At 59.9% G+C, this 25053-nt stretch overlaps 1 protein-coding gene across 5 annotated transcripts in view; it reads left to right on the top strand.

Moving 5' to 3' along the window:
- Positions 1-25053, top strand: part of SEPTIN9 (septin 9) — a 152621-nt gene that overhangs the window by 51498 nt on the left and 76070 nt on the right. The window contains exon 1 of one of the 5 annotated variants that reach the window (XM_077163954.1): positions 5819-5917. The exons of the other annotated variants lie outside the window; for them this stretch is intronic. Coding sequence (XP_077020069.1) covers positions 5863-5917 — 55 coding nt within the window. The 5' untranslated portion in view covers positions 5819-5862. Of the gene's footprint in view, positions 1-5818; positions 5918-25053 lie in introns of those variants that run through there. 5 annotated transcript variants of the gene reach the window in all.

A 25053-nucleotide genomic window follows, 5' to 3' on the forward strand; every position in this document is an offset into this window, starting at 1 on the left:
GTGCTCTGAGGCTGGAGTGCACCGGGCCTGCCACCCCTGCCAGGCCCCTCTGGAAGGGCCCCAGCGGCTTTGTAGGTGCTGCAGAATGGGGTACTGCCCATCCCCCACCCCATCTCTGTACCTCCAACTTTAGGTGGTTGTAGGAGGTTGGGGATTTAGCCCATTTTAACATCCCCCCTTGGGGGTGGGGAGCAGGGTAGGACAGAAAGTGGGGAGCCTGTGTACAGAGGGATCAACTAGGAAGAAAGCATGAGCCATTGAAAGAGGCGTCCCCTCCTCTCCCCTTGAATCTGGGTGATAACTCACGGGGGGGGGGCTGTGGGGGCGTTGCCGGCATCTGAACTGGCTGATGGGAAGCTGGAGCACGGCCAGGCTCGTTGGCGAGGGCCCACCTTTGGAGGGTCCTCAATCCCCTGGCCCCGTCACCCTTGCAGCTGGGAGCCCCACCCCTGCCATAGGGTTTCGTTTCAGCAAACCCAGGGACCAGGGAACTGAAAGGGGGCAGAGAGGCCGCTGGGTCTCAGGGGCTCTCCAAGCTCACTCCGCCCCAGCCTTGTCATCGGCGCCTGGGGTGGGGGGCGGGCGGCGGGGAAGACGGGAGCCCCGGAGAGCGGAGGGTTTGCTGGGCCTTGAAAGCATGAATTCAGAAGAGTCATACTTTGTTTAAAAAGTCGCCTGCCTCGGCGATAAGGGCCGGGCTGATGTGGCCAGGGTTTGCTGTAAATCTGCTGAACAAAGCGGGCTGGGGTGATAACCGGGAAGTTTGGGGAAACAGATTAATCATGTGCTGAGAAGACGCCCTTTGCCTTTGAAGTGAAGCCTTATGGTTGCATTTAAGCAGCGTGGCAGATGGCGCAATGGGGTTTTGCGGCCTACACACCGATTAAATGTCAGCTGGACCCACAGACGCGGCATGGGAAGATTCAAAATCCAGCAGCCTCCATAGGATATAGGGGTCTGAAATGCAGTCGCTGCTGCTGTCCCCGGGAGTGGGGGCCGGGGGGCCGGGGCGCAGCCAGCGTCCTACCTCTGATCCTGAATGCAGCTGAGGCTGGCAGGCAGGCCAGGAGTCCCAGGAGTCCCAGTGAGTTCTGAGAGTCCTCTCCGCCCCTTTGGACCCATTCCCCTTGGGAGCGGCGCTGACCTTGCTGTCCCGGGGCAGAAACCAAACATTCCGCGGGATTTACTGGGTGCTCAGGGAGGAGCTGCTGTGACATGCCTGGAGGCGGCTGCGGGCTCCCGGCTCCTGGGGGGAGGCAGAGCCAGGCCTCTGTGGTTTGACCTGAAAGGTGGGGGAACAGACAGGCTGTCCTGGCAGAGAGAACAGCACATGCAAATGTCCTGGGGCAGGAGGGAGTGTAGAAAAACAGAAAAGCCTGTGGGACTGAGCAGGGGGACGGTCACCTCTGATCTGAGCAACCCAAGGAGTCCGCTTGCACTGTGTCCTCTGTGTGAAAGAGGCGGTGGGAGGGGCAGAGCAGGGCACTGACATCTCTCACCTATTTTAAAACCTGCTGGAGTGGAAGCAGGCCAGGACAGAGGCCTTGCAGGGAGGCGGGAGAGAGAGAGGACACAGTGGACGGGCTCATACCGGTTCCCACTGGCCTCTTCCTGCTTGCCAGAGCCAACTATTAAATGTAGAGGAACTTTTGTGAGCCAGTTATTCAATGCAAGTATTATTTTTCTTGGGAGGGGGGCAGAAAAGTAACTTTCGCTTTATTATTTTATTTTATTCTTTTTCCTGTCTGGTCTGTTTATTTATTAAACTGTAGATTAATTCTTTTTTGTTGTAAAAAGCAACACATATACAAAAAAGCAATAAATTTCAGAGCACACCACAACGATTAGTTATAGAACAGACTTCAGAGTCTGGTATGGGTTATAGTTCCACAATTTAGGTTTTTCCTTCTGGCTGCTCTGAGACACTGGAGGCTGAAAGAAATACCAATATAATGATTCAGCATTTATACTCATTTGTTAAATCCCATCTTCTTTAACACAGCCATTATTAAAACATTCTTTTTTCTCCTGTCCCTGCACTGGACAGGATACTTATTGTATCTGGAGGATATTTACTGTATCTGGATTCAGAAACAAGGTGGAAGGGTTTGCTACTGTGTCCTTTTCCCCTTCAGTGATGTCACCTTGCAGACACTACAAAGCAGTGGGTTTTTTTGTTTTTTTTTTTTAAATCTTAGCCAGCTGGTAGTGAAGCAGGAACCCAGAGCAGACCCCCAGTGGAGGGTGGCCGGTACTGGCATGGGGACACTTGCGGAGGTCAGAGTGGACTGGTCGGCAGGCATTTTGGAGGTGAAACTCCAGGGTGGTTTGGACGTGGGGGGCCAGGGAAAGACCTGGCTCAGGCTTGAGGGACTCAGCGGGTGGCCCAGGGAGCTTCGGGCAGCTGCAGAAGGTCCAATAGGGACCTACTGTGCGCCAGGACCACGGAAGGGTCCCCACCACTCAGGGCCCCCCAGTGTGCGAAGAAAGTACCTTCCATTCACAGAGAGGCCCACCCAAAGGCTGGGCGAGGGGCCGCCGGGCCCCTGTGCCCCCAACCCCACTCCTGAGGGGCTCTGCCTCGGTTCAGCCTCCCACTGCACGCCACGTCCGGGACGAGCTCCAAGCTCGGGGTCGTGGTCCTGAAGTGCAGCCAAACGGCTCTTTCCGCCATCGGCTTCCTCCCTTCCCTCTTTCCCAGGGTCTGCAGTGCTCGCTTCACCAGGGCTTGACCTGCGGGTGGTTTCCTGCAGGCGCCTCCTCCCCATTTCCAGAAAGGCCTGAGCTGGGCCCCCGGTCGCACCTTTCCTACCTCTTCCGACACCCACTCATCCCCCAGACGTTCCAGGCAGTGAATGTTTCCCACAACGGGTTTGCATCTTATTGGACATCTTGGGGAGATGAAGCCTCCCCCATGGAAATGGTTCCCATCGGGACTTAAGGTCTTGGGGTGGACCTGTGAGGTCCCACCTCCGCCCTTGGCCTGCCTATGGCCGACCTTGACCCCCGCATGCTGAGGCTGCCTCTGATTCCATCTGCTCAGAGCCTCTGCCTGGACTTTTTGCCCAGGCCGCCCGCCTTGGCTGCTCGAGGCCTGGGAAAAGGTGTCGGGGAGATCCTTTGCTGCCCTATACCGGTCAGGCCCTTATTCAAACCCCGGATTGACAGTTAGTGAAGTGACTGATGGAGAGCCCAGGAATGATTAAAGCCTGGGAAGGATGATTGCAGTGGAGAAAGAGAAGGCCAAGGACCAACTGCTTGTCCCGGAGCATGGAGAAAGTAATTAGTGCTTGAAGGGCGGTGCCCAGCTGTTTCCCATCTCCTCCGAGGGCAGGATAAAAAAAAAGCAAGAAAGAGGAAATCAATGCTGTTGGTTAGCTACAAGGACCAGCCTGGCCGGGAGTGTGACCAAGCCCTGGCTGGGTTTCCGGAGGGAGCCTGGGGGATCTCCTTACCTGAGGGTTTCTAGGCCAGGCAGCATGTGCCGAGGTGACTTGGGGCCTGAGGCCTGGCCGGCCTTGGGAGCACCGTCGTGCCAGCACTGGGCGGTTCCTGGCCGAGGAGTTGGGCTCACTCCTGCCATTGTCCCCTGGGTTCCCAGGGGTGAGCATCTCGGCGAGGCGTGCACCCTGGCTGGGCTCCCCGAGGAAATAAGTGCGAGTCTGTTTAGATCCAGTGTGAATGGAGACAGAGAATGCACAATACAGTGACCCTGTACTGATCTGGTGGGAGTCCGGGCCAGCTTTCCCCGACAACAATTGCATGGGTGGGTCTCCACTTGCCAGGTGCTTTTTATAAAAACACTGGAGAATAATGCTGCAGCCCCGTTGGATGCCACCCCCGGGGCCGGCACCTTCTCAGGAGGTCTGGGCTGTTAGGCTGAGCTTCTTAGGGCAGGGGACCACGGCTGGCTCCCCGGGCCCCCAAATGCAGGATGGACAGGTGGCCCAGAAGGGGCTGGGCTATCCCACAGACCCAGGTGCTGTTTTCAGAGGAGAAATGCTCTGGGCTTTGCACAGAGGCCATCAGGGTGCCCATTTCGAGACCCAGGCTCCCGGGCAGATGAGGGTGTGCACCCAACAGAGATGTCTGTGGTTTTGCAGCTCCCATGCCCACAAACTCCCTCAGTTGAAAATAGTGCAAAATATCTGAAGCACGAGCAAGGGAGCGACCGCTTTTCCTAAGAAGGAAGTAGAATTCATCTACCCGAAGCCCACCAAACCTCGGACGTTCTCCGTGGGAGGTCTGGGTGACCGGTGGCACCTCTCACTATGGCAGGCTGCTCTGAGTCCCCTGCACATGTGGGAGCTTTCAGAATTGGGGGTGCAGGGACAGGAGTGGCACTGACCAACCCCGAGGACCCAGGCTGAGCTCAGGGGCACTCCCATGCCACCCTCACAGGGTTCAGGATTGCAGAGTTGCCCCCCCAGCTCAGGGGTGTTAGCCATCATGAATTCTCACCCAGACCCCCTGACTTGGGCAGAAGGCAGAGACTCTGGATCTAAGGTTATGGGGGGGCCGCAGGGGAGAAGAGGCGGGAGCTGTTGCAGGCAGGAGGCCAGGAACGTGTGTGCTGCAGTGCCTCCCAGAGTGGAGCCCACCTGCTCAGCCTTGTGTGTATATGGGGAGAGGGGACTTATAAAAATGCAGGTTCCTGGGCTCTGCCCAGACCTGCGCAGTCAGCCTCTGTGGGGTGCTCCTTCCTAAGGAGTTAGGGGAGGAGCACCCCGTCTGTTTAGGTGCCAGGAGGGGAGAGCCCTTCCTGGGGACTGGCAATGGCCTGTTCTAAGTTTTGCGTCGAATCCACTGTTTCGTCCCGGGTCCCTGCCTGCGTCCTGGGTAGTCCAGGTTAAGGGCGGTTTGTCCAGAAGGAAAGGGGAAGCGAAGAGAGGACTGCTCAGACGAAAATATGGAAACCATAGAATTCTATACCCTCTCTTCCTTTAGCTGCCGGGGTCAGGCAGGGCCCGATGGAAGGGGGGAGCCCCTGGCGTAGATCCCCTTCTGCCCATTTGCCAAATCCTTTCTGTAAATATCATGAATGTTCTGCTCCTTCCTGGTGGGCGCTGCGGTTCAGCCTCTGCCCACTCCTCATTATGAGGGGGAGTACTCTGGTAGAGGCGCTCCATCCCTGCCCGACGCCCACCCCAGAGGGCGCGGTGGCCACGCCAGGGTGGGAGGGTGGGGAGGCCGGGGGGTGTTCCCGGTGGCCCTCCGCCCCGGAGCGGACCCACGCGGACCCAGAGCCCAGCGCGCCGCCGCTTAACCCTGGCGAGGCGCTCAGCGCGCGAGGGGCGGCGGCGGTGAACTTTATGGGGGGGCGGGGGGGGGGAATGTAAATCAAGCCACCCGCCCAAGCAGCCCCGCGCCCCGGGGTTAAGGCAGGAATCTCTTCCCCGCTCGGCCCCGCCCCCGCGCTGGGGCCCGGCCTCCACATCCGCCCACATCTGGCCGCAGCAGGGCGTCCGGGCCGGGCCCGGGAGGGGAGGGGGCCGCCCGGGTCGGGTGCCCTGGATTCTGCGGGTTCCCCCGCGGCCGCCCGCGCCCCAGCCCCCCGGCCCCAGCGCGCCGGGCCTTGACAGGCGGGCGGAGCAGCCAGTGCGAGGCGGGGAGGCCGGGCCGCGGGTGCGGGAACCTGATCCGCCCGGGGGGCGGGGGCGGGCAGGGGAGGAGGGAGCAGGGGAGGGGCCGGCGCCCGCCCTCCTCCCCCATTCATTCGGCCGATCCCGGGGGCCGAGGGGCTCGGGCGGCGAGCTCTGCACGGCGGGATCGCGGGCGCCGCGCCCCAGCCAGCGCGCAGGGCCCGGCTCCGGCCGGGGGCCCCTCCTCGCCACCACCCTCCGCGCGCGCCCGCCCGCCACCATGTCCGACCCCGCGGTCAATGCGCAGCTGGACGGGATCATCTCCGACTTTGAAGGTGGGTGCCCGCCCAGCGGCGGCGATTGCGGGCGCCCCCGGCCGGACTCCCCCCACACACGGGCAGGCCGGGCACCAGGCGGGGGTGCGCGGAGGGGGAGCGGCGGTACCCCGGGGAGGCACCTCGGGCCCCGCGTCCGCGTCGCCCCCGCAGAGCCCGGCCAGGGGGGCCCGGGGTACCGCGCGCCTTCCCCGGACCCCGCACCGGCCCTGCGCGCAGCCGCCCGGGTTTCCTTCCTTTTATTGTTGTTTGGGTTTGCCGAGCAACAACACCCTCCGCGGCGCCTCGCTAGGCTTCCTCGGAACTGCCCCGGGGCGCGCAGTTTCACTCTCGGAACGCGCTCGGCCCCTCCCTCGCCCTCGGTCGGCTTCCGGGCCCCTCCGGCCCTGCGGCCGGGAGCAAAGTTAGTTGCCCGCCTGGGGCCGAGGGGGCGGCCGCGTCCTGCTCGCTGAAACGCCGTTCCCTCCCCCGCAGCAGTTTCGGGGCCGGGGCCGGGGTCCCGCGTGGGGCGCACCGTGGCCCCCCTCGAGGCCTGGAGACGGCATCCGCCCCCCAGAGTCGGGTTGTGCAGCGGGGCGGGGGAGGGGAAGGGGGGTCCTGCTGGCTGCGGCCCCTCCCCCTTCTGAGTTTACGGTGCGCAGAGACTTCGGAGCTTGGCCCTCCGGGACTGGGTCGGGGCCCGTCTGTGTTTTCTAGTGGCCTCGTGACTCCCTGTGGCCGTCCGCCGTGCGCCCTGCATCCTGGCGAGTAAATAAAGCACTGCAAGGGAAACGCGCAATAGTTTCCAGCACTTTGGGGCCGGGATTGAGGTTGGGGGCTGGGAGCTGGAGCCCCCGCCCATGTGGGTGATGGGCTGGGAGCCGGAAAGGCTGGGCTGAAAGGTGCCTGGCCGAGCCATGGGGTGGCCAGTCTGAGGTCCTGTAGCCTCTGATGGCCAGAACCGGGGGCTGCACCCGGGTGCCGCGCCCAGCCACCCCCATGGCCCACCCTTCCGTGGGCACCCCCCTCTCCCCGGAGAACCAGAGCCCCGAGCAGCGTCCCCAACAACTGCACCCTGGGCCAGGCCGGGGTGCAGAAGGGATGGGATGAGATCGTGGTCCAGTCTCCGGCCGTCGGCGGGCCTGCCCCAGGCGTAGGAGGAGACGGCTGATCTCCTTTGTTGACTCCACGGTGGGAGCACTTTCTCCGGAGCCTTTGCTGAGACTCCAGCCCTTTGCGTCCCCACCACCCGGTGACCGGGAGGTCCTGGGTTTGAAAAGTTATGAGGACTTGGCATGGCGTCCTCTGGGTGGACAGGGAGCATGTCCGCCCCAGGCCTGCTTTGTTCTGTCACCTCCTACTTGCCCCGCACGTGGCTCCCCCATGGCTGCCTCTTTGAAACTCTCTAGCCAGGCCCCTCGCGGCCTCCAGGCTTTGCGGCGGCCGAGGTGTTGGTGTCCGGCTGACCCGATGCCCTCTCTGTGCAGTTTGGAGATGGCCTTCTCCAGGTAGTACGCCTCGTGTACTTTTACCTCGCGCCGTGCAGGAACTGAGTTCTCTGCTTTGACTTCCCAGCTTGAGAGTGTTGGGTTGGCAGTAGGCTTCCTGGGGGGAAAGGGGGAAGCAGCAGGGTCCCTGGGGAGGGAGGAAGAGGCAGAGGTCTGGGTGGGGATCACGTTGGTCTTACAGCTGAGAGCGAAGCCCGGCTCGGACCAGGCCAGGCGGGCTGTGCGGGCTTCTGCCTCAGGGTCCCGGGATCCCAGTTCTGACTCCAGCCTCGCCCCAGCACGGCCCCATCTGGAGCCGCCCGCGGCCTCTGAGGTTGCCTCCCAAGATAGCTTCCCGACCCTCTAATTTAGCCAGAGACAATGGCCTCATTGAGGCGTCCTGGTGAAGCAGGGGGCAGTCCCTGTGCTCCTAGGGGGAGGGCTGAGGCCAGCTGTGCAACCCCTGAAGCTTGACGTGCCCTGCCAGTGGGGGTCCCGTGTTTAATCCCTTCCCGAGTGGCTGCTGTGTGTGTGTGTGTGTGTGCGCTCGTGTGAGTGTGTATATGTGCGCGTGTGACTATCGTGAGTGTGCCTGTGAGTGTGTGGATCTATGAGTGTGTGTGTCTCTATTGTGGGCATGTGTGTGTGAGCTTGTGTACGTGTGAGTGTATCTGAGTGAGACGGTATGTTTGTGGGCATGTTAGTGTGTTAGTGTGTGTGCGCCTGTGAGTGTGTGAATATGTACATATGTGTGTGTGGATTATGCATGTGTGAATGTGTGTACATGCATGTGTGCGTGTGCATGTGAGTATTGTGGTTGTGTGTGCGAGTGTGGCCAGCTTGTTTGCACGGGCTCTGCCCTGCGGGCCTGGGGAGCAGACAGCCTCCCTGGAGCTAATGAACTGGGTTTGGGGTGGGGGAGGTGTGTGCATGGGAGGGACAGCATCGGGAGGGGCAGGAAAGTCTGGGTGGGACCTCCTGTCCGTCCACCAGCCACACAGCAGTGGTGGTACCAGCCAGTGGGTTGGAGTCAAGGTCAAAGCTGGCTGACCCGGGGGAAGCCCTTACGGGGGGCCAGGCCTGGAGCAGGGAGCCAGCGGAGAGCCTTCCTGGCAAGGGTGGCGGGTGGCCGGTGGCCGGATTGGGCATCCGGGACGGTCACCCAGAGGGGCCGGGTGGGCAGCGCCAGTGCCTGTGGGGTTGGCGGTTGTCTGCGTGCAGGCGGTGAAGCCGAGGGGTGCAGTGTGCAATTGTGGGTCAGGGAAGCCCCGGGCCTGGGCAGCAGCCTCCACGTTCTCCGAGGGGCCCTCTGGAAGTGCACGCTGGCCTCCAAGGGACGCGGGCTCCAGATACCCCCAGAGCTGGCGAATTCTGGGTATTGGGGTCTCTGGGGTGGTTTCCAAACTGAGCAGAAATCTGAGCTTGGTATCCTGCGCAGGGGGTGCAGAGGGCCCTGGTTGAGGGGTTCCAGGGAGGTTTGGAGCTTGGAGCCACCCTCCCCTGCAGGATAGACGGGACGCTTCCTGGGGTGGGGGTGGGAGTGGGTGGCAGGTGGGGGGTGGGTCCCTGAGTTAAAGTTATGCCGATGCCCCCATCCTGGGTGCACCCACTCCTGCCCTGGGAAGTATCTTTCTATTCCTCACCCCCACCCCGAGAGGACGGGGGACCCCTAGAACCCGTGTGAGTTCGCCCCCCGGGGGACCCTCAGGCTTTGGCCGGCTTCTGTTTTGGCTGCGTCTGTCAGGCTCAGGGTTCCTAGGGACCAAGAGAACGAGTGTGCTCTCCCTGTGGACATGGACCCCCTTCCCCTACAATCTTGGGGCCCTGGAGACCCTCTGTTCAGGGACAAGAAGGGAATTTTGAATTTGGCCAGTGCAGTGGACAGTCCCCATTCCATTTCCCCATGATGCAGACGGGCGAGCGGTGGCCGTGGCCCCGTCACTCCCGGCGACAGGGGTGACCCTTTCCCCTCTCGCCCTGTCTGCTGAGGCACAGGCAGCTGGCGGCTCACTCTGCGGGGAGTGCTGGCCCAAGCCATCATCGCAAACAGCGCTGCCGCCGCATCTCTGTGTGACAGAGGCTGTCCCGAGTGCCAGCTGCTGCCTTCTTTCCCAAGCCGTGGTCGCTGGAACCAAGCATTGCTCGTGGCCAAGGAATCCGAGTCGGCCTTGAGGTTCGTGGAAACCGGATCTGGTCTAGTCCCCCGGCATTCGTCTCCCAAAGCTGGGCCCTGTCACCCGGGAAACGCACTGCCTCTGTGTCCCCTGAGCCCTTCACTCTCTCCTGCCGAGGGAGCCTCTGTGCTGGGTCCTGGGCCTGGCGTGGCATGTGGGACCCAGGAGCAGGGAGCGGGGCTCAAGTTGAGGTCATGGCAGATGTGGCCGCTCGTCTGAGCACCCAGACACCTTGGGGACCCGGGTTTGGGCAATGGCTGGGCCTAGTAGCTTCTCCCCTCCCAGGAGCAAAGGACCTGCTGCTTGGCGATGGCTGCAGACCTTCCCTAGTTGATGCCAGCGGGCCTCTTGCTTCTTGGCCAACACTCCGGGCCTTCTGTGCATCCCTCCTCCCCCTCTCACCCCTCTGTGGCAGGAGGCTTGGAGGTGGTAGCAGCTCCCTCGGCCGCACCACGTGCAGCCCTGTCTTGCTGGGTCCCTGCCAAGTGGCATCGTTCACGCCACTCACCAGGGCCTTTTCGGTGCCCAGGGCACGAGACCTGGCAAATCCTCTGTCCTGGTTTGGAGTGAATCTGATTCAGAGGCAGCGGGCAGGTCCCCATCTGCAGAGACATGTGCCCAGATGGCAGAGGCAGGGCTCTGTGATCGGCTTCACACCGACCTGAGGCTTAGACCTGGGCCAGATGTCCAGGGAGGGCGCTGGTGGCATCAGCCTGGAGGACGGGGCTCTCCAGGGAAGGTCTGAGAGAGGCTGGCGAGCAGAGTTTGCATCTGCAGGAAGAGGGCCTTGGGGAAGGCCTGCTGGAGGCAGCCTGGGAGCCAGGTGTATAGGCCTCGCTCTGCATCTCCCAGCTGCCTGGCTTTGTGTTACCATCTCAGCCCCCGAGCCTCAGTCTCCTCATCTGTGACATGGGAATATAAACGCTTCTCAGGGCTGTTGTGGTGACTGGGTGGGATTCAGCCCTATCACCAGCCACGGTGCTGGTGTGGGGATGTCTGACGGCTACTGCTGCTGGAGGGTGGGGGCCGGGGGTGGATATTTGCAAGGACCAGGCAGGTTTGGACGTTTCAGTGCCCATCAGGGTGACACAAGGTGTTACAGGACCCAGGCGAAGGCCTGTCCGATCACATCATAGTGTCCTCAGAGGTAAGGCAGGCAGTGAGGTGGGGACTGCAGACTCCAAGAGCCCATGAAGCCGCCTGGCCTTCCCTCTTGCTGGCAGGTCCCCAGGCCAAGCAGTGGGAGCCTCTGCTGCCCACCTCTCTAACACCTTGTCTTGAGGTGTCAGGGGCTTCTCCCTGGTCAGATAGAGGCTGCGGCCACGTGGGCTGCAGGGCCTCTCCCTGGGGGGTGGGGGAGGCCTCCTGGTGTCCCCTGCTGTCCACCTGCATTCCCAGCCCAGGGCATCTCGCATGGTTGACTCAGAGCCCCAACCGCAGGGCTACACGCCGTCCATGACAGGGCCATCCGTGACAGGGCCACACGCCGTCCGTGACAGGGCCACACGCCGTCCATGACAGGGCCACACGCCATCCGTGACAGGGCCACATGCCGTCCGTGACAGGGCCACACGCCATCCGTGACAGGGCCACACGCCGTCCATGACAGGGCCACACGCCATCCGTGACAGGGCCACATGCTGTCCGTGACAGGGCCACACGCCATCCGTGAGGACAGAGGCCCAGGCCGCCCGCCCTCAGCTCTGGCCGCCAGTCCTCCTGAAAGGCCACTGTGGGGGTCCTGGCGTGCGGTCAGGGAGATGCGTGTGGCCAGCACATCCTCCCCACCATGTGGCCTTTTGCAAGTGCCTGTCAGGGCGTGGGGCCGAGCTGGGCCTTGAACCAGAAGAGCCGGGAAAGCAAGGGTGGGCGAGGCCAAAGCTGTGTGGGCATGCTGCCCCCGTGGCCACTTGGCTTTGCAGCCCCAGCCCTGGTGAGGGCACTGGAGCCTGGGTATGAGGTGGGGAGGAGCGGGGCTGTGCCCGGAGAAGCAGGTGGGGACCAGACCCCTACGGCGCCCGCTTAGTCCTCGCTGGGCACTGCTGGTCCGTGGGGGGCGGTGGCCGCTCATGGCTGTGGCACCAGGGGAGATGCCACGGGTGGCTGGTACATCTGCCCTGCAGGAGTCTAAACCTGGCCGGAGGCTCATGGTCTGGTCTCAGCCCACCCCAGGGAGGGTGCTCCCTACTCTCTCGGGTCTGGTGAGCATATCCGAGCTCCTTCTCTCCCTCCTTCCTTCCCTCCCTTCCTTTCCTTTTCTCTCTCTTTCTAAATTTATTTTCAGATGTTCCAAATTTGCAAACTGTATCCACCAGCAAACATCTCCACATTCCCTTCTCTGCTGCCCCTGGTCACCTCAATTCCACTTTCTGTCTGTAAATCTGCATATTCTCATGATTTTGTATCAGTGAGATCACACAATATTTGTCCTTTTGTGTTTGATTTGTCTCATTTACCGTATCCTCTGTGTTCATCCACGCTGTCCCATGCATCAGAACCCGATTCCTTTTCTCAGCTGTATAATATTCCCCCCGTGTGTGCACACCGCACCACAGGTTGTTTGTCCATTCATCTGTTGGTGGACATTTGGGTTGTTTGCATTTTTTAACTGTTGTGGATAAGGCTGCTATTAAAACACGGGTTGCAAATATCTGTCCAAGTCACTTCTCCCAATTTTGGGGGTATATATGTAGGAACGGGATTGCTGGGTCAAAAGGTAACTTCATGTTTCACTCCAAGAAGCTTACAAGCGGATGCCAAACTTTTCCACAGCAGCTGCTCCAGTTTAAGTACCCCTCTCCCCCAGGTTCCAATTTCTCTCCATCCTCCCAGCACTTGTTATTTTCAGTTGTTTTGCTTCTCACCGTCCTTGTGGGTGTGAAGTGGAATCTCATGATTTCGATTTGCATTTCCCAAAAGGCTAATGATGACCAGTATCTTTTTCATGTGCTTATTGACCATTTGAATATCCTTGGGAAATTGTCTGCTCCAGTCCTCTGGGTTGTTTGTCTTTTTGTTGTTGGGCTTCCCTTCAAATTCTGCATGTTAAACCCTTATCAGATAGGTGATTTGCATCTGTTTTCTACCATTCTGTAGGTTGTCCTTCCGACACTCCCAGAGGTCAGGGGACACAACACACACAGAGCAAGCCCAGGTGTCACTTACATCCCCTCCACCGAAGCTTTTCATGTGTTTTTTCATTTTCCTTTTTTATTGTGGTAAAATATACACAACTTAAAATGTACCACTCTGACCATTTTTAAGTATATAACTCAGTGGTATTAAGTACGTTCATGATGGTATGTGGCCGCCAGCGCTGTTTGTAGGACCTTTTCGTCACCCCACGCAGAGTCACCACACTATTTAGTGAGCCTGCCCCTTCCCTCATCCCCGGTCCCTGGAGACCTCTAAGCTCCTCTCTGGATTTACCTGCTCTAGATACCGCAGAGGAGTGGGATCATACTGTATTTTTTCTTCTGCATCAGGCTTATTTCATTCAACATCACGTTTTCAGGGTCCACCCATGTTGTCGCCCAGATCGGAGCTTTACTCCTTTGTCTCGATCGATCAGATCATTCCACCTTCCGTTCATCAGCCGGTGGGCGCTGGGGCTGCTTCCACCGCTCGTCTCTTGTGAGTGGCAGTGCAGTGAGCACAGGTGTGCAAGGGTCTGTCCGAGTCCCTGCTTTCTTAGGGTCTACACCCAGGGGTGGGATTGCCAGATCTTTGGTAATTATGTTTAACTCTCTGGGGAACACGCCCCTTCTCTTTGCCAGCTGGATTCCCTTTACGCACAGTGCTGGGGCTGGGGGCTGGCTGGCCGCTGGGAAGCGCACCCTTGGGGTGGGGCAGGGAGGACCTGGGAGCCAAGCCCGAGGATCCGTGTTGGCTGTAAACCCCTGGTTAGGATCCTGTTTCCCTGCTGTCTGCCAGGCAGATGCTCCCACAGGATAGGTGCTCCCCATTGGGAAGATGCTCTCCCAGGGTTGGATGCTCCCCACTGGGCAAATGCTCCTCATTGGGAAGACGCTCAGGTTGGGTGCACCCCACTGGGTAGGTGCTCCCCACTGGGCAGATGCTCTCCACTGGGGAGGTGCTCCCCACTGGGTAGGTGCTCCCCACTGGGCAGATGCTCTCCACTGGGGAGGTGCCCCCAACTGAGTGAGTGCTCCCACAGGGGGCAGCCTGTCACCTCCTGTGTGGAGCAGCATGGCAGGCATGAGGCTCAAAGACAAGGGAGGTGGGGTGAGGGGTGAGGGGCCCTGAGGGAGGAAGCCCTGCACGCTTTCACCTTTATACCCGTCCCAGAAACCCAGCCAGGGAGCCGCTCCCATGCATTCTCTTCATAAGGGAAAACGTGGTCACTCAGAGACTTTCTTTCCAAAGCCTTCTCAGTTTTTCCCAAATTTGGAGGCTCTCTGAATTGCTTACGGGACCAGGCGGACAAGTCCTGGCTCTCTGGAACTCAGTCCTGAAGCCCGAGCACTTGCCGTCACTTCAGCCAAACAGATCTGCCCGCGCTCTGGACGCCCCTCCCGGGCGCCGGGGCCATTTTGGGGCTTCGACTGTTTAATTTGGACAAAGCTGGGAGGCTCCATTCAGACTGGACAAGGAGACGTACTAGAAACTTCGTTGTTTGTCGTCTGTTTTTAAAGTGCTGCCAGTGCCCAGAAATGTAGGGGAAGACTTCGGCTAGGCCCCCATGTTCCCGCCTCCCCCCCCCCCCCCCCGGCCTGTTACACTCTCCAGGCCGCTCGGCTCCCTGGGGACTCCCCAGGCCACAGGGGAGGCCGGGAGGAAGGCTCCATGTTGCCTTGTTCTTTGTATTTTTGTTTATTTCCCCTGTCCACCCTCCTTTCCTGTGTCCCTAACGGCCCCCTAGGAAGCTGAGTCCTCCCTCTCTCTCTTCCTGAAGCCTCTGGGGACACCGTCCTTTGCCCCTTGTTGCAAAATCCAGGAAATCAAGGGGTCTGGGCTTCACATGCATCCAGCCCCTGGCTTCTTCGCCCCCCAGGCTGCAGCCTTTCCTTAGAAGTGAGTGGTCACACCTGGGAGGTACGTCCTCGCTGGAAGGGTCACCACCAGCCAAGGGACGGGTCACCACCAGCCAAGGAGGTGGGGGGCAGGAGAGGAGGCATCCCCTTCCATCCTCAGCCTCGGAGGAGCGTCTGGGTTTGGGGGGGAAGGAGGTAATGGTTGTTCCTGGGCCTGGGTCTCAGATGAAGGACACTTACCCCCACCTCTGCCCGTGCATAGAGCACACCTGGGAGCTCGGGTGGGGTCTGCAGGGTCTGTCGATGAAGTTTGGACTTGGAGTGGGGAATTTCTAGGCACTGGGTTCCCTGTCCCTGCCCTGACCAGCTTTATGTCATCCCCTGTGTCCTCGTTTGTAAAAGGTGGGCTTGTTGGGTCTCCGAAGCCCTTTCCAGCTTGCCTTGTTTTGTTCTGCGCTTGCTTTCCTGCCCCCCAAAGCGCAGGCAGCTGGATAAAGGGCTTTGAGTTTCCTTCCAGGAGAGCTTGTTAGCACTGCTGCTGATGGGCTTGTGGCCAGCTGTGTGCAGGGCAGCACCCGGGGGTCCCGGCCTTCCCGGGGATGGGGAGCTGCAGCTGGGGAACCCCAGGTGCAGTGGGGGAACTGCCTGGGCCACAGTTCACCCCCTCAGCCACAGGGGGGTGGCCCAATGGGCCATTCTCTCCTTGTCTGGTGGGGAGAGAAAGTCTCTGCCTGGTGGCGTGGGCCTGGGTCCGCCTTACCCCCTTCAGGGGCGGGCCTGGGAGAGGGAGGGTTTCGGGTTCTCCACTCCAGGCACGGCTGCCTTCTGGACCTAGCCCCTCCCTGGTGGCAGGAAGCGGCCCTGGGCAGGGATATTTGGTCCCACTTTCCACGTGGGTGGGCAGCTTCCCTGGGAGGGCTCGGCTTGGCCCCCGCCCTGTCCCCAAGGGACCGATAGCATCTCCGGTAAAAGCATACAAGCTTTCCTGGCTCCTAACCAGTCCCTGCCTCCTGTCTCCCAGTAACCGTCAGGGGTGAGCGGGTTCTGTAACTTCGCCGAGATTTGGCCTTTTCCTTTAGTTCACAGTGATAGCTGGAACCCCTCCTGCCCCGCCCCTAACTGCCCACATTGCATGGAGTTGGGGCAGGGAGGCTGCTTGGGAGGGACCCTTGCCAGATGCCCAGAGGGCCAAGGGGAGACTCTCCGCCTCATTCTTTTTTATTCATTTTTTATTTTTTTTACAAATGAAGTCTCCATTTATTCCAGGATGGATTAGGGTGAACATCCAAGCCTTCGAGAAGGCTCGCTGCATTCTTGGCCAGCATTTTGTCTGGAGGTGTCAGGACAGGCCAGCAAAAGGCACAGTGTGCGGCTGAGCTGGGAGGCTGGTGCTGAGGACCAGGCCTGGGCACCCGGGTTTCATGTCCTGCGTGGTGGAGGGACGATGGGCACTGGGTGGTGACTGAGACACAGGCACCACCCATCAGCCCCACGGGGACCCGGCACCCCTATTGCAAGGCCATCCTGCCTAAGGAGCAGGAGCCAGAAAACATGCTGCACTTGGCCCTCTGCCAGGTTGGCTTCAAATGGCTGGGGTGCCGCCTTGCCAGGGCCTTCTCTTCCCTGGGCTCCAGTGGACACACATCTGCCGGAAACCAGCTTCCTGCTGGGGCAGGTCCCGAGCGCTGGGAAGCTGCATCAAAGGGGCCGTCAGCACCCGGGGAGGGGCGGGCTCTGCACTTGCGAACTGTACCTCCAGGACTGCAGGCTGCTGTTCCGGTGGGATGCTGTCCCCAGGCTGTCCCCAGACCTGAGCACTGCAGTCCTGGCTGTGGCTGACAAACCCTCAATCCTCTCTCTGTCTTTGGTAGCTGGGGTGAAATCCTCTCCCAGTCCTGGAGTAGTTACAATTGTGTCCCCACCCCCGGGACCTGTGATCTGCCTCATTCAGTAGATACACACGGCCGCCAGCCAAGTGCCAGCTCTATTCCAGGCGCTAGAGGTCCAGGCTTGAACCCAGGAGAGGGAAACTCTGGGAGGACTTCCTGGAGGAAGGGGTGCCCAAACAGAGACTGCCAGGCCAAGTATCCAGGCAGATGGTGGTGGCCAGTTTTCTCTGCTTGGCTTTCCCATTTCTGTGGACTTGTGCTTTGTGTGGAAGACCCTGTGTGCCTGCCAGGAGGTGGGAAGTGGTGGGGAGGGCTGTGGCTGCAACCCTTCTTGGGGACATGAAGAGAAAACTTCTTACAGGGGGCTTTGGGGCAGCCATCGCTGGCTCCCCAGCTAAGCTGGGGTTCACGGCAGCTGGTGGGAGGGGCCCCAACTGGGAGCAGGATCCAGGCTCAGCATCCTAGGATGTAGGCTCAGCACCTTGGGATGCGGGCGCCGGCTCCTTCCTGGTGGCAGGGATGCCAGGAGAGCTGGGAGAGATTTGGGTAGAGAAATAATCTGGGTGGGAGAGCAGCACCAGGTTTATTAATTTAGCGAAGGCAGAGCACGCGACGGGTTTGTATTGGTGACCTCAAAACCTCAGAATGGACTGCTTTTGCTTTTTTGCTAAACGAAAGAAACCCTTGGTGGGCCCTGGGCCCCTTGGGTGGATGGGGTCATTCATTTGTATTCCAGAGACACAGAAAGGGTGGAGGCAGAGTCCGGGTCCCCTCCCTGCCCACCCTCTGCTGGTCCTTGAGGAGACCCTGAGCCTTGGAGCAGCTGGGGGTGGGGGCGGCGCCCTGGTACGGGCAGAAATCTCCTTCCAGCGAGCCTGGCCTGGGGTGGATCCCATTCAAATATTTACATCTCTCCTGCTATTTAAGCGGTGCAGCCAGCCTCCTACAGCCGGGCTCCTGCAAACAGCTGTCCTTGGAGCCAGCTGTCGGCCTGCTCCGGCCGCACCCTGCCTCCTGCGTTCTTTGTCCCTTCCAGCTGTCCCCGCTTTGCTGGCAGCCCCTGCCCCTGACGGCACCTCCCTGGTTAACTTTCCTAACCGTGTTCTTTATTGAGCCTGTTCTCGGTGCTTCATTTCGGAGGCCTCCTTAATCTCCTCCAGGGCCCAGCAAGGCAGACCAGCTGCTGAGTCCTAGGCAAGCCCCCGCGGTTATGAGGGGATTCACAGCTGGTCCGAGGCTGCGCTGGAAGGCAGAGCTAGGTCCCCTGAAACTCCACTTCTGCACCCGCCCATCGCTTCCCACTGCTGACACCTGCTCCCTGGCCCCTCCCGGCTCCCCTCCCTCTCCTGGGTCGGATGGGAGTCTCAGCGGATGGGTGTGTCTGTGGTGGGCAGGGAAGGGGACTCCGGAGCGTGGGGCCTGGCGAGGGGCTCAAGGTGAAATGGAAATAGGAGTGCCTGGCTTGCAGGGTGCCAGAGGCTTGGGTGAGACGGGGTGTGTTGCCCCGGGAGTGCACTCTCACTTTGGAGCCTCACTTTCTTTTGGGGGCCAGGGTAGGGTCCCAAGGCTGGGGGGGACAGCAGGTGCTGGTGGCCCCTCTGCCCTCGTAGGGAGCTCCTAGGAGAACTGGCTGCAGGGAGCACTCAGGAGACGTGCCCTGTTCAAAGGGTCAATGCGGCAGACACCTTATAGGTGCCAGCAGGGGGCCAGGGTGGGAGAAGGGGTCTGTCCCTGGGCAGCTTTCATCAGACCGGTATGCAGTGGGCGCCGCCAGCCCGGGAGTGGGTGGGGTCAGGCAGGTGGCACCTGGCACCTGCTCCTCTCTTTGCCTGCGTTTCCTGCAGCAGGTGAGTGAAGACTGTGCTTCTCAGGACTGGCCCCAGCCCAGGGCCCAGGGCAGCTACTGGACCTTCCTTTGTTGCCTTGGGCCCCGGCCTGGCAGTGCCCATGCCCTGCTGCCTTCTGCACGCCATTTGAGTTTGTGACCAGCCCAGGAGCTGGCCGTGGTGGCCGGGGCGTGGTGGCCTTGGGTGACTGCAAGTGACCCAGGGGCGTGGGACGGTGGAGGCAGAGGGGGGTGCCGAGTGGGCCACCCCAAGGCCTCTGGACAAGGCTGTCTCCGCGCTGCTTTTATCTGTGGGCCAACCTCGTGGGGTCCTACGGAGGCGGGGCTGTGGCCTCACCTGGCTGCTGCTCACCTGAATGCCCCTTGCACACTCGGGGAGCCTTCAGGAGACAGGCCCAGACCGTCCCCCCTCAGCATCTCCAGGAGTTAGGGGCTGGCAGTCTATTTTTCAGCAACGTGCAGAAGTGTTTCACAGGAACAGGCAGACCTGAGAGAGATTGATCTGGAAACAGAACTTTAGAACAACAAAGGAATTTGGAGAATGAGGCTAAAAGGTGCAGGGACCAAGTAGCATCGCGATGCCACGTGGAAGGTGTGAGACGCGGCGCTGTGAACCCGTGTGTAAAAGTGTGTGCCCACAGGTGCACGTGTCGGTGAGACTGGAAGGACGCTCATCGAAGGATTCTTGGCGGTTATCTCTAGGTTGTGGGTTTAGGAGCTGCTTTTCCTTTGAATTGATGTGTTTGCTCATTTTTCGCGTTTTGCCTGCACTGCTCTTATAATTAAGGACAAGGCGATGGAAGTCATTTAACGAAGCTCACTGTCCAAAGGGAAAATGACTCGTGCAACTGCATACCCCATTGAGAGCCAGATAGCGTGGGACGTGATGTGTCCCTGGTCATGGGGGACAGAGCTTCGTGGGGGGCAGAGCCTGGGCACCCGAGGCCCGGCCCCATCTGGCTGCGGTCAGGAGGCGGGCTGCCCACCGCGTGGCCCTGGGGACAGCGGTGCAGCGTGAAGACGCTGCTCTGCCAGACAGTGCCTGCCGTGGCTCGGCCCCCGCCCCTCTGGCTCAGCTTGGTGTTCGGCGTGGCTGGGCCGTGGTCTTCCACGACGTGGCTCGGGTCTCGTTGGTCCAGGGGCAGTGAGAGTCCTTTGCAGCTGCTGCTGGGCCTCAGAACAGCCCTGCAGGGGAATCAGGCCGAGTCTGAACAGGGAGGGCCTCTCGGTCCACCCTTCCTGTTCCTCGCCAGGAAACTGAGGCCGGCGGGTCACCTGCCTGGCCCAGGGTGGGGCATAGACGGCCCTCATGACTCTAGCGTGCCCCGCCTCTGTGCCAGCCCCCTGCCCCCCACTTCTGAGCCTGCCCACGCCCCCCCTCCCCACTTAGCAGTTACCGTGTGGGCGCCTTGGCCCTGAGATTTCCCACTCTGCGCTGAGAAAAGTGCCCTGTCTGCGGCCTGTGTCCTGCAGGCGCCTTCTCCCTTCTCCCGCCCCAGCCTCTCCCGCAGGGGACTTCTGACCAGGCGGCTGCGGGTCCTGGGCCATTTCTTAGGCCCCCGCAGTCCCGAGGGTACGGATGGAAGGGCCTCGGCCAGGGAGAGCTGGAGGACCTTGAGATGGAATCCGGGAGGCGGTGGTGGGCAGGCCTGGGCCCCACCGTGGCCGGCAGCCAGGTCAAAGGTTATCAGGCCCCAGAATCTGGGCAAGGGAGGTGGGGCTCCTGGGGGCTCCTGGAGAGCTCTCTCTGGCAAAGAGGGTTTGGAATTCACTGTACACAGTCTCTTTTCTTTCTTCCTTTTGCCACCGGCCCAAAGCATCAGGCAGAACTGAGGGGCCCTGTGCTTGTGGGGTGCACGGGAGGTGGGGGAGTCAGTCCTCCTGCCCACCTGCAGCCCAGCAGTCAGGCCTTGCCGTCTCTGGGCTCGCCGTCTCTGGGCATCCTCCCCGTGGAAAGAAAGTGCAGGTAAAGGACAGACATTGTGTAGGGACGCGTTTAAGGCTGGCCCCCCCTCCCTGCCCAGAAGAGGGGGCTGCCCTGTCCTTCAGGGGACTCAGGGGCAGGTGGACATGCATAAGACAGAGAAAAGAATGCATGGAGGCCAAGAGCAGGTGGGCACGTGAAGGTGAGCAGGTGGCAGCGTGCCAGACAGTGGAAGGATCTGGGGTCAGCAGTTGACTCACGGTGGGGGGATCTCTGTGGTAGAGGTGGGTTTGGGGAGTGTTTGTGGCAGAGAGCTGGCTCGTTGGGCAGGGGACGAGAGGGGGGCACCTGCTGGATGGGGGGCAAGGCCGGACCTCTCTAATGGCATGGCTCTGGGTGACCACAGGCCTTCGTGATCTCCTCACCTCCGAACCGAATCTGGGCACGTTTCTATGTGGCAGGGGGACAGGTCGGCTGCCCCCTGTGCCCTGGTCATGGCTGTGGCCTGGGGCCGGGCACCACTGCACCTGCCATGGGGGGCGGTGACCAGCCCTGCACCCTGGGGCACAGGAGAGGGCGGCATCCTGGCGTCCCTGTTCCCGGCACTGCCCATTCCTCGGGGGCAGTGACCCTCCCCCGAGAAGGGTCTCTGGCAGGCCATTGTGTTGGGGGTGTGGGGACCCCAGGCTCTGAGTGACTCTTAGGGTGGACCCAGGGACTCTGCCTCCCACCCCATCCCTGGCTCACCGAGGTTTCGGGTTCTAGATACGCTCTGTGGAGTTTCCCAAGAAGCATTTTTTAGTTTTAGATTTTAGAGTACATTTTAAAAAGTAGTTCTAGAACAGATTTCAAAGTTTGGAATGGGTTACAGTTCCACAATTCTAGGTTTTTCCTTCTAGCTGCTCCAGGACACTGGAGACTAAAAAGAAAAAGCAATATTAGGATTCAGTAGTCACACTCATCTGTTAAATCCTAATTTCTCTGTTATAGCTCCTCCTTCATCTTTAATTCTTCTCCCAGTCTTTAGAGGTATTTAGGTTATGCCCATTCTAAATTTTTTTCATGTTGAAGAGGGGTGTCGACAATTTGGGATAGGGGAATGGGACTGGGTGATATCTTGGAGAGGCTGGCACCTCTGGGTGTCAGAGTTTATCTGGCCTAGAAACCATCTGGACGTTTCAGGTTTCTGAAAAGTAAACTTAGTGTGTGAAAGTTTTGTAGAACCTCACATAGAGCCCTGGGTTTTTTTTGTTGTTGTTTTTTTTCTGGGACAGATTTTTGTATAATAAAACGTATATACAAAGCAAAGGAAGAAAAAAGCAATAGTTTTTTCAAAATGTACTCCTCAACAAGTAGTTTCAGGACACATCCCAGGGTTTGACATGGGCTACCATACCATCCTCTCAGAATTTTCCTTCTAGCTACTGCGTAATACAGGAGGTTAGAAGGAATAATTTTTTTTTTTATCATTGCAATTGACTTTTTTGTGAAAAATAGCATATATACTAAAAAGCCATAAATTTTAAAGCACAGCACAACAATTAGTTGTAGAACGATTTCATAGTTTGGTATGACTTAGAATTCCACAATTTTAGGTCTTTACTTCTAGCTGCTCTAGGATACTGGAGACTAAAAGAGATAGCAATTTAATGATTCAGCACTCATACTCATTTGTTAAACCCTACCTTCTCTGTATAACTCCACCATCACCTTTGATCTCTCTCCCACTATTTAGGGGTGTTTGGGCTATGGTTATTCTAACTTTTTCACGTTGGAAGGGGCTGTCACTAATATGCGGTAGAGAGATGAAACTAGCTGTTGTTCTGGAGAGGCTGGGCCCTCTTAAGTTTCAAGATTTATCTGGTCCAGGGACCCATCTGGAGGTTGTAGGTTTCTGGAAAGTTACCCTAGTGCATGGAACCTTTGTAGAATCTGATATACTGCCCTAGGATTGGTTGGAATGCTTTTGGTTGGGGGTTGGCAGGTTAGGATAGGTAGCAATGGCTAACTGAAGCTTGCCTGTAAGAGTGACCTCCAGAGTAGCCTTTTGAGTCTATTTGAACTCTCTCAGCCACTGACACTTTATTAGTTACACTTTCCAGGAGCGTTTTAAAAATTGTAACATTTCCCATCCACCGCTGGTGTGGAAGGCTGGGCTGTTAATAACACTCCCAGCCTCCTGCTCCCACTGTGGCCACCCATGCCCAGACCTTCCCCCGCCCTCCCCGCCCGCCGTCTGTTGTACTCTGCTTTCTGTCTCTGTGCATTGGCTTATTCCAGGTATTTCAAAACAGTGAAGTCACACGGTATTTGTCTTTTGCCTCTGGCTTGATTTGCTCAACCTGATACCTTCAAATGCATCAGAACTTCGTCTTGTGGCTGCATTTCCCAAGAGCTTCCATGCCCTTGGTTGTAAATGGGGTAGCCCCTGATTATGCCTGGGATTGGGGGAGCCCTGGCGAAGCTCTCCCCGCGGACCCCTCCCCTGGAGGGGGGGCTGCTTGGAACTGGGGTCAGGGGGGCCCTTCTGCTGGAGGGGCTGCAGAACCCCTTCTGGAATCTTCTCAGCATCCAGCAGCCACCTCTCCCATCAAACAGAACCACCTCCTCCTTTTAGCTCCCCGTGACTCCCCCTCCCCGTGTGTCCTGGGTCCCTGAGGACAGATCCGGGTAAACAGCTCCTTCTCGCACCTCCCTCGGCCCTGCCCTCCGAGCCCTGCTCCCTAGCCCAGGAGACCTGGGGTGGCCGGGGTCCTGGGTCCTGCCCTGCCCGGAGCCTGAACCCTGAACTCTGCCCCCGGGACCACTGACCCCTGTAATCAGGCCGCACCTCACCTGGGCCCGGACAGGGTCCGCCTGTCCCTCTGACATCACTCCGTGTGATTAATAACCGGCTCCACCTGGGCCCCGTGGCCCCCAGCACGATGCTTTCTGTTCGTGTTTCTTTTTTCTTTTTGCATTTTTAAAGTGCCTTTAACATCCACCCTCCACCCCCTGCTGTGGGGTTAGGAAGGGGGTGTGGCTTTTCTGCAGGAATGCTCAGGGCCAGGGCTCATGTGGGCGGCCCTGGGGCCACGTCCAGGCCTTCCGCGTGGAGGGAGCCTTCGAGAGGCCCTCGCCGGAGGGTCTGGGGGAGCTGGGGAGGCATCCACCGCCTGGAGTTCTGGGGAAAGATGTGTTTGGGCGAGTGGCAAGCAGTCCAGTTCAGGGGGGTGGGGGCGAGGAGGGGGTGGTCGAGGCCATTGGGGTCCCTGTTTCTGGAGGAGAGACCTGAGCTCCCACCTGGGCCCAGCCACCCCGTTCTGTCTCCAAGGAAGGACCCATGGGGAGCCGGGGCAGGAGAGCTGTGGCGGGGGGGGCAGGTGGGTGGACCCTACTTGCGAAGCCTTGCCCCCCCACGACTCTAATCCTTGGGGCCCCAGTCCCCTGTTTTGTGTCCCCCCCCACCCTGGGTCTCCTGCCTTCATCAGGGCCCCACCCAGGCCCCCCACGGGGCAGGTTCTCCAGGGAGAGGCCCCACCCCATAGTGGGCTGGAAGTTCTCCCCCTTATCAAACCCGCCTCTCTTCTTGGAGCCCCCTCCCCTCCTCCTGTTCTTTTTGGAAATAGCCGACAGCTGGTCTGAAAGCAGGCGAGGCTCAGGCGGCCCCCCGCAGGCCCCATAGCCCGGTGGGGGGAGGAAGGAAGCCCAGGGCTGCCAGGGCCAGGATGAGAGGCCGACCGGGTGGGGGGCGGGGAGCGCAAGGCGGCTCGTCTGGGCACAGCCGCCTCGAGAGGCCGGACTTCCCGGGGGGCTGCCAGAGGGGCTGCCAGAGGCCACCTATGCTGTCCCTGATCTCACTACACGTAATGGGAGATTCCTGGAAGCAGAAGCTGCCCCAAGGCTGTCCCCAGGCGGCCTGGCTGGGAGGCAGGTACCTGGTATGAGAGCAGTCACCCCAGGACCTTTCTCCCGGGGGTGGGGGGCACTGCCTATACCTGCCGCGGGTAGGACGGCTGCATAACTTGGTGCCCAGACTGGGGTGCTGCTGCGTGAAGGGAGACTCCAGATGGGCTGGAGCGTGGCCCAGCTCTGTGCCCAGGAGAAACGAAGTAGCAGGGAAGGGGCCGCAGGGACAGACTTCTGTCCAGGGCAAAGGGCCCCAGTGCTCCGGGCGTGAGTGGGTAGCAGGAGGGGGCTTCAGAGCTGCCCACCTCTTAGCTGAACCGAGCGGCCCACGCAGCCTCGGTCGAGACCTCCACTCTTGTTTTCCAGCTCTCTTGGCATCTTAGTCTCCCGGGGCCACAGTAGCCAAATGACAGCCCAGTGGCTTAAAACAACCCAGTGTCCCCTCCTGCAGCCAGAAGTCCGAAATCAAGGCATCCAGCGGGCCGGTTCCTTCCGGAAGCTCTGAGGGAAGACTGGCCTGCACCCCTCGCCTGGCATCCGCTCGCACCCCTGTGTTCCTTGGCGTGTAGACTCCCGGCTCCCAGTTCTGTCCCCCTGGGTCCCTCTCTCCTTTCCTGCCTCGTAGGGACACCAGTCTTTAGACAATACAGGACAAGTGCATCTCAGGCTTCTTCCCTGTTACATCTCCAGAGACCCTTTCCCAAGGCAGCGCTCACAGGTGCCAGGGCTTGGGCATGTCTTTGGGGAACACACGACTCACAGGCCCAGAGCCCAGGCTTTTGCGGACGCCAGGGTTCGGAAGGAACTGGGGAGTTACACTCCCGTTATTGGGTAAGGGCTGCTGGCCTGGGGAGAGGGGCGAGCGGGGGCCGGCGGGAAGGCCTGCAGGCGGTCACTCTGCGGGAGCCAGTGCCGGGGCTGCAGCCTGCACCCGTTCCAGGGGCTGCCCTGTCTG

Source organism: Tamandua tetradactyla, chromosome 6 (genome assembly GCF_023851605.1).
Source record: "Tamandua tetradactyla isolate mTamTet1 chromosome 6, mTamTet1.pri, whole genome shotgun sequence".
In the NCBI taxonomy this organism is placed as follows: Eukaryota; Metazoa; Chordata; class Mammalia; order Pilosa; family Myrmecophagidae; genus Tamandua; species Tamandua tetradactyla.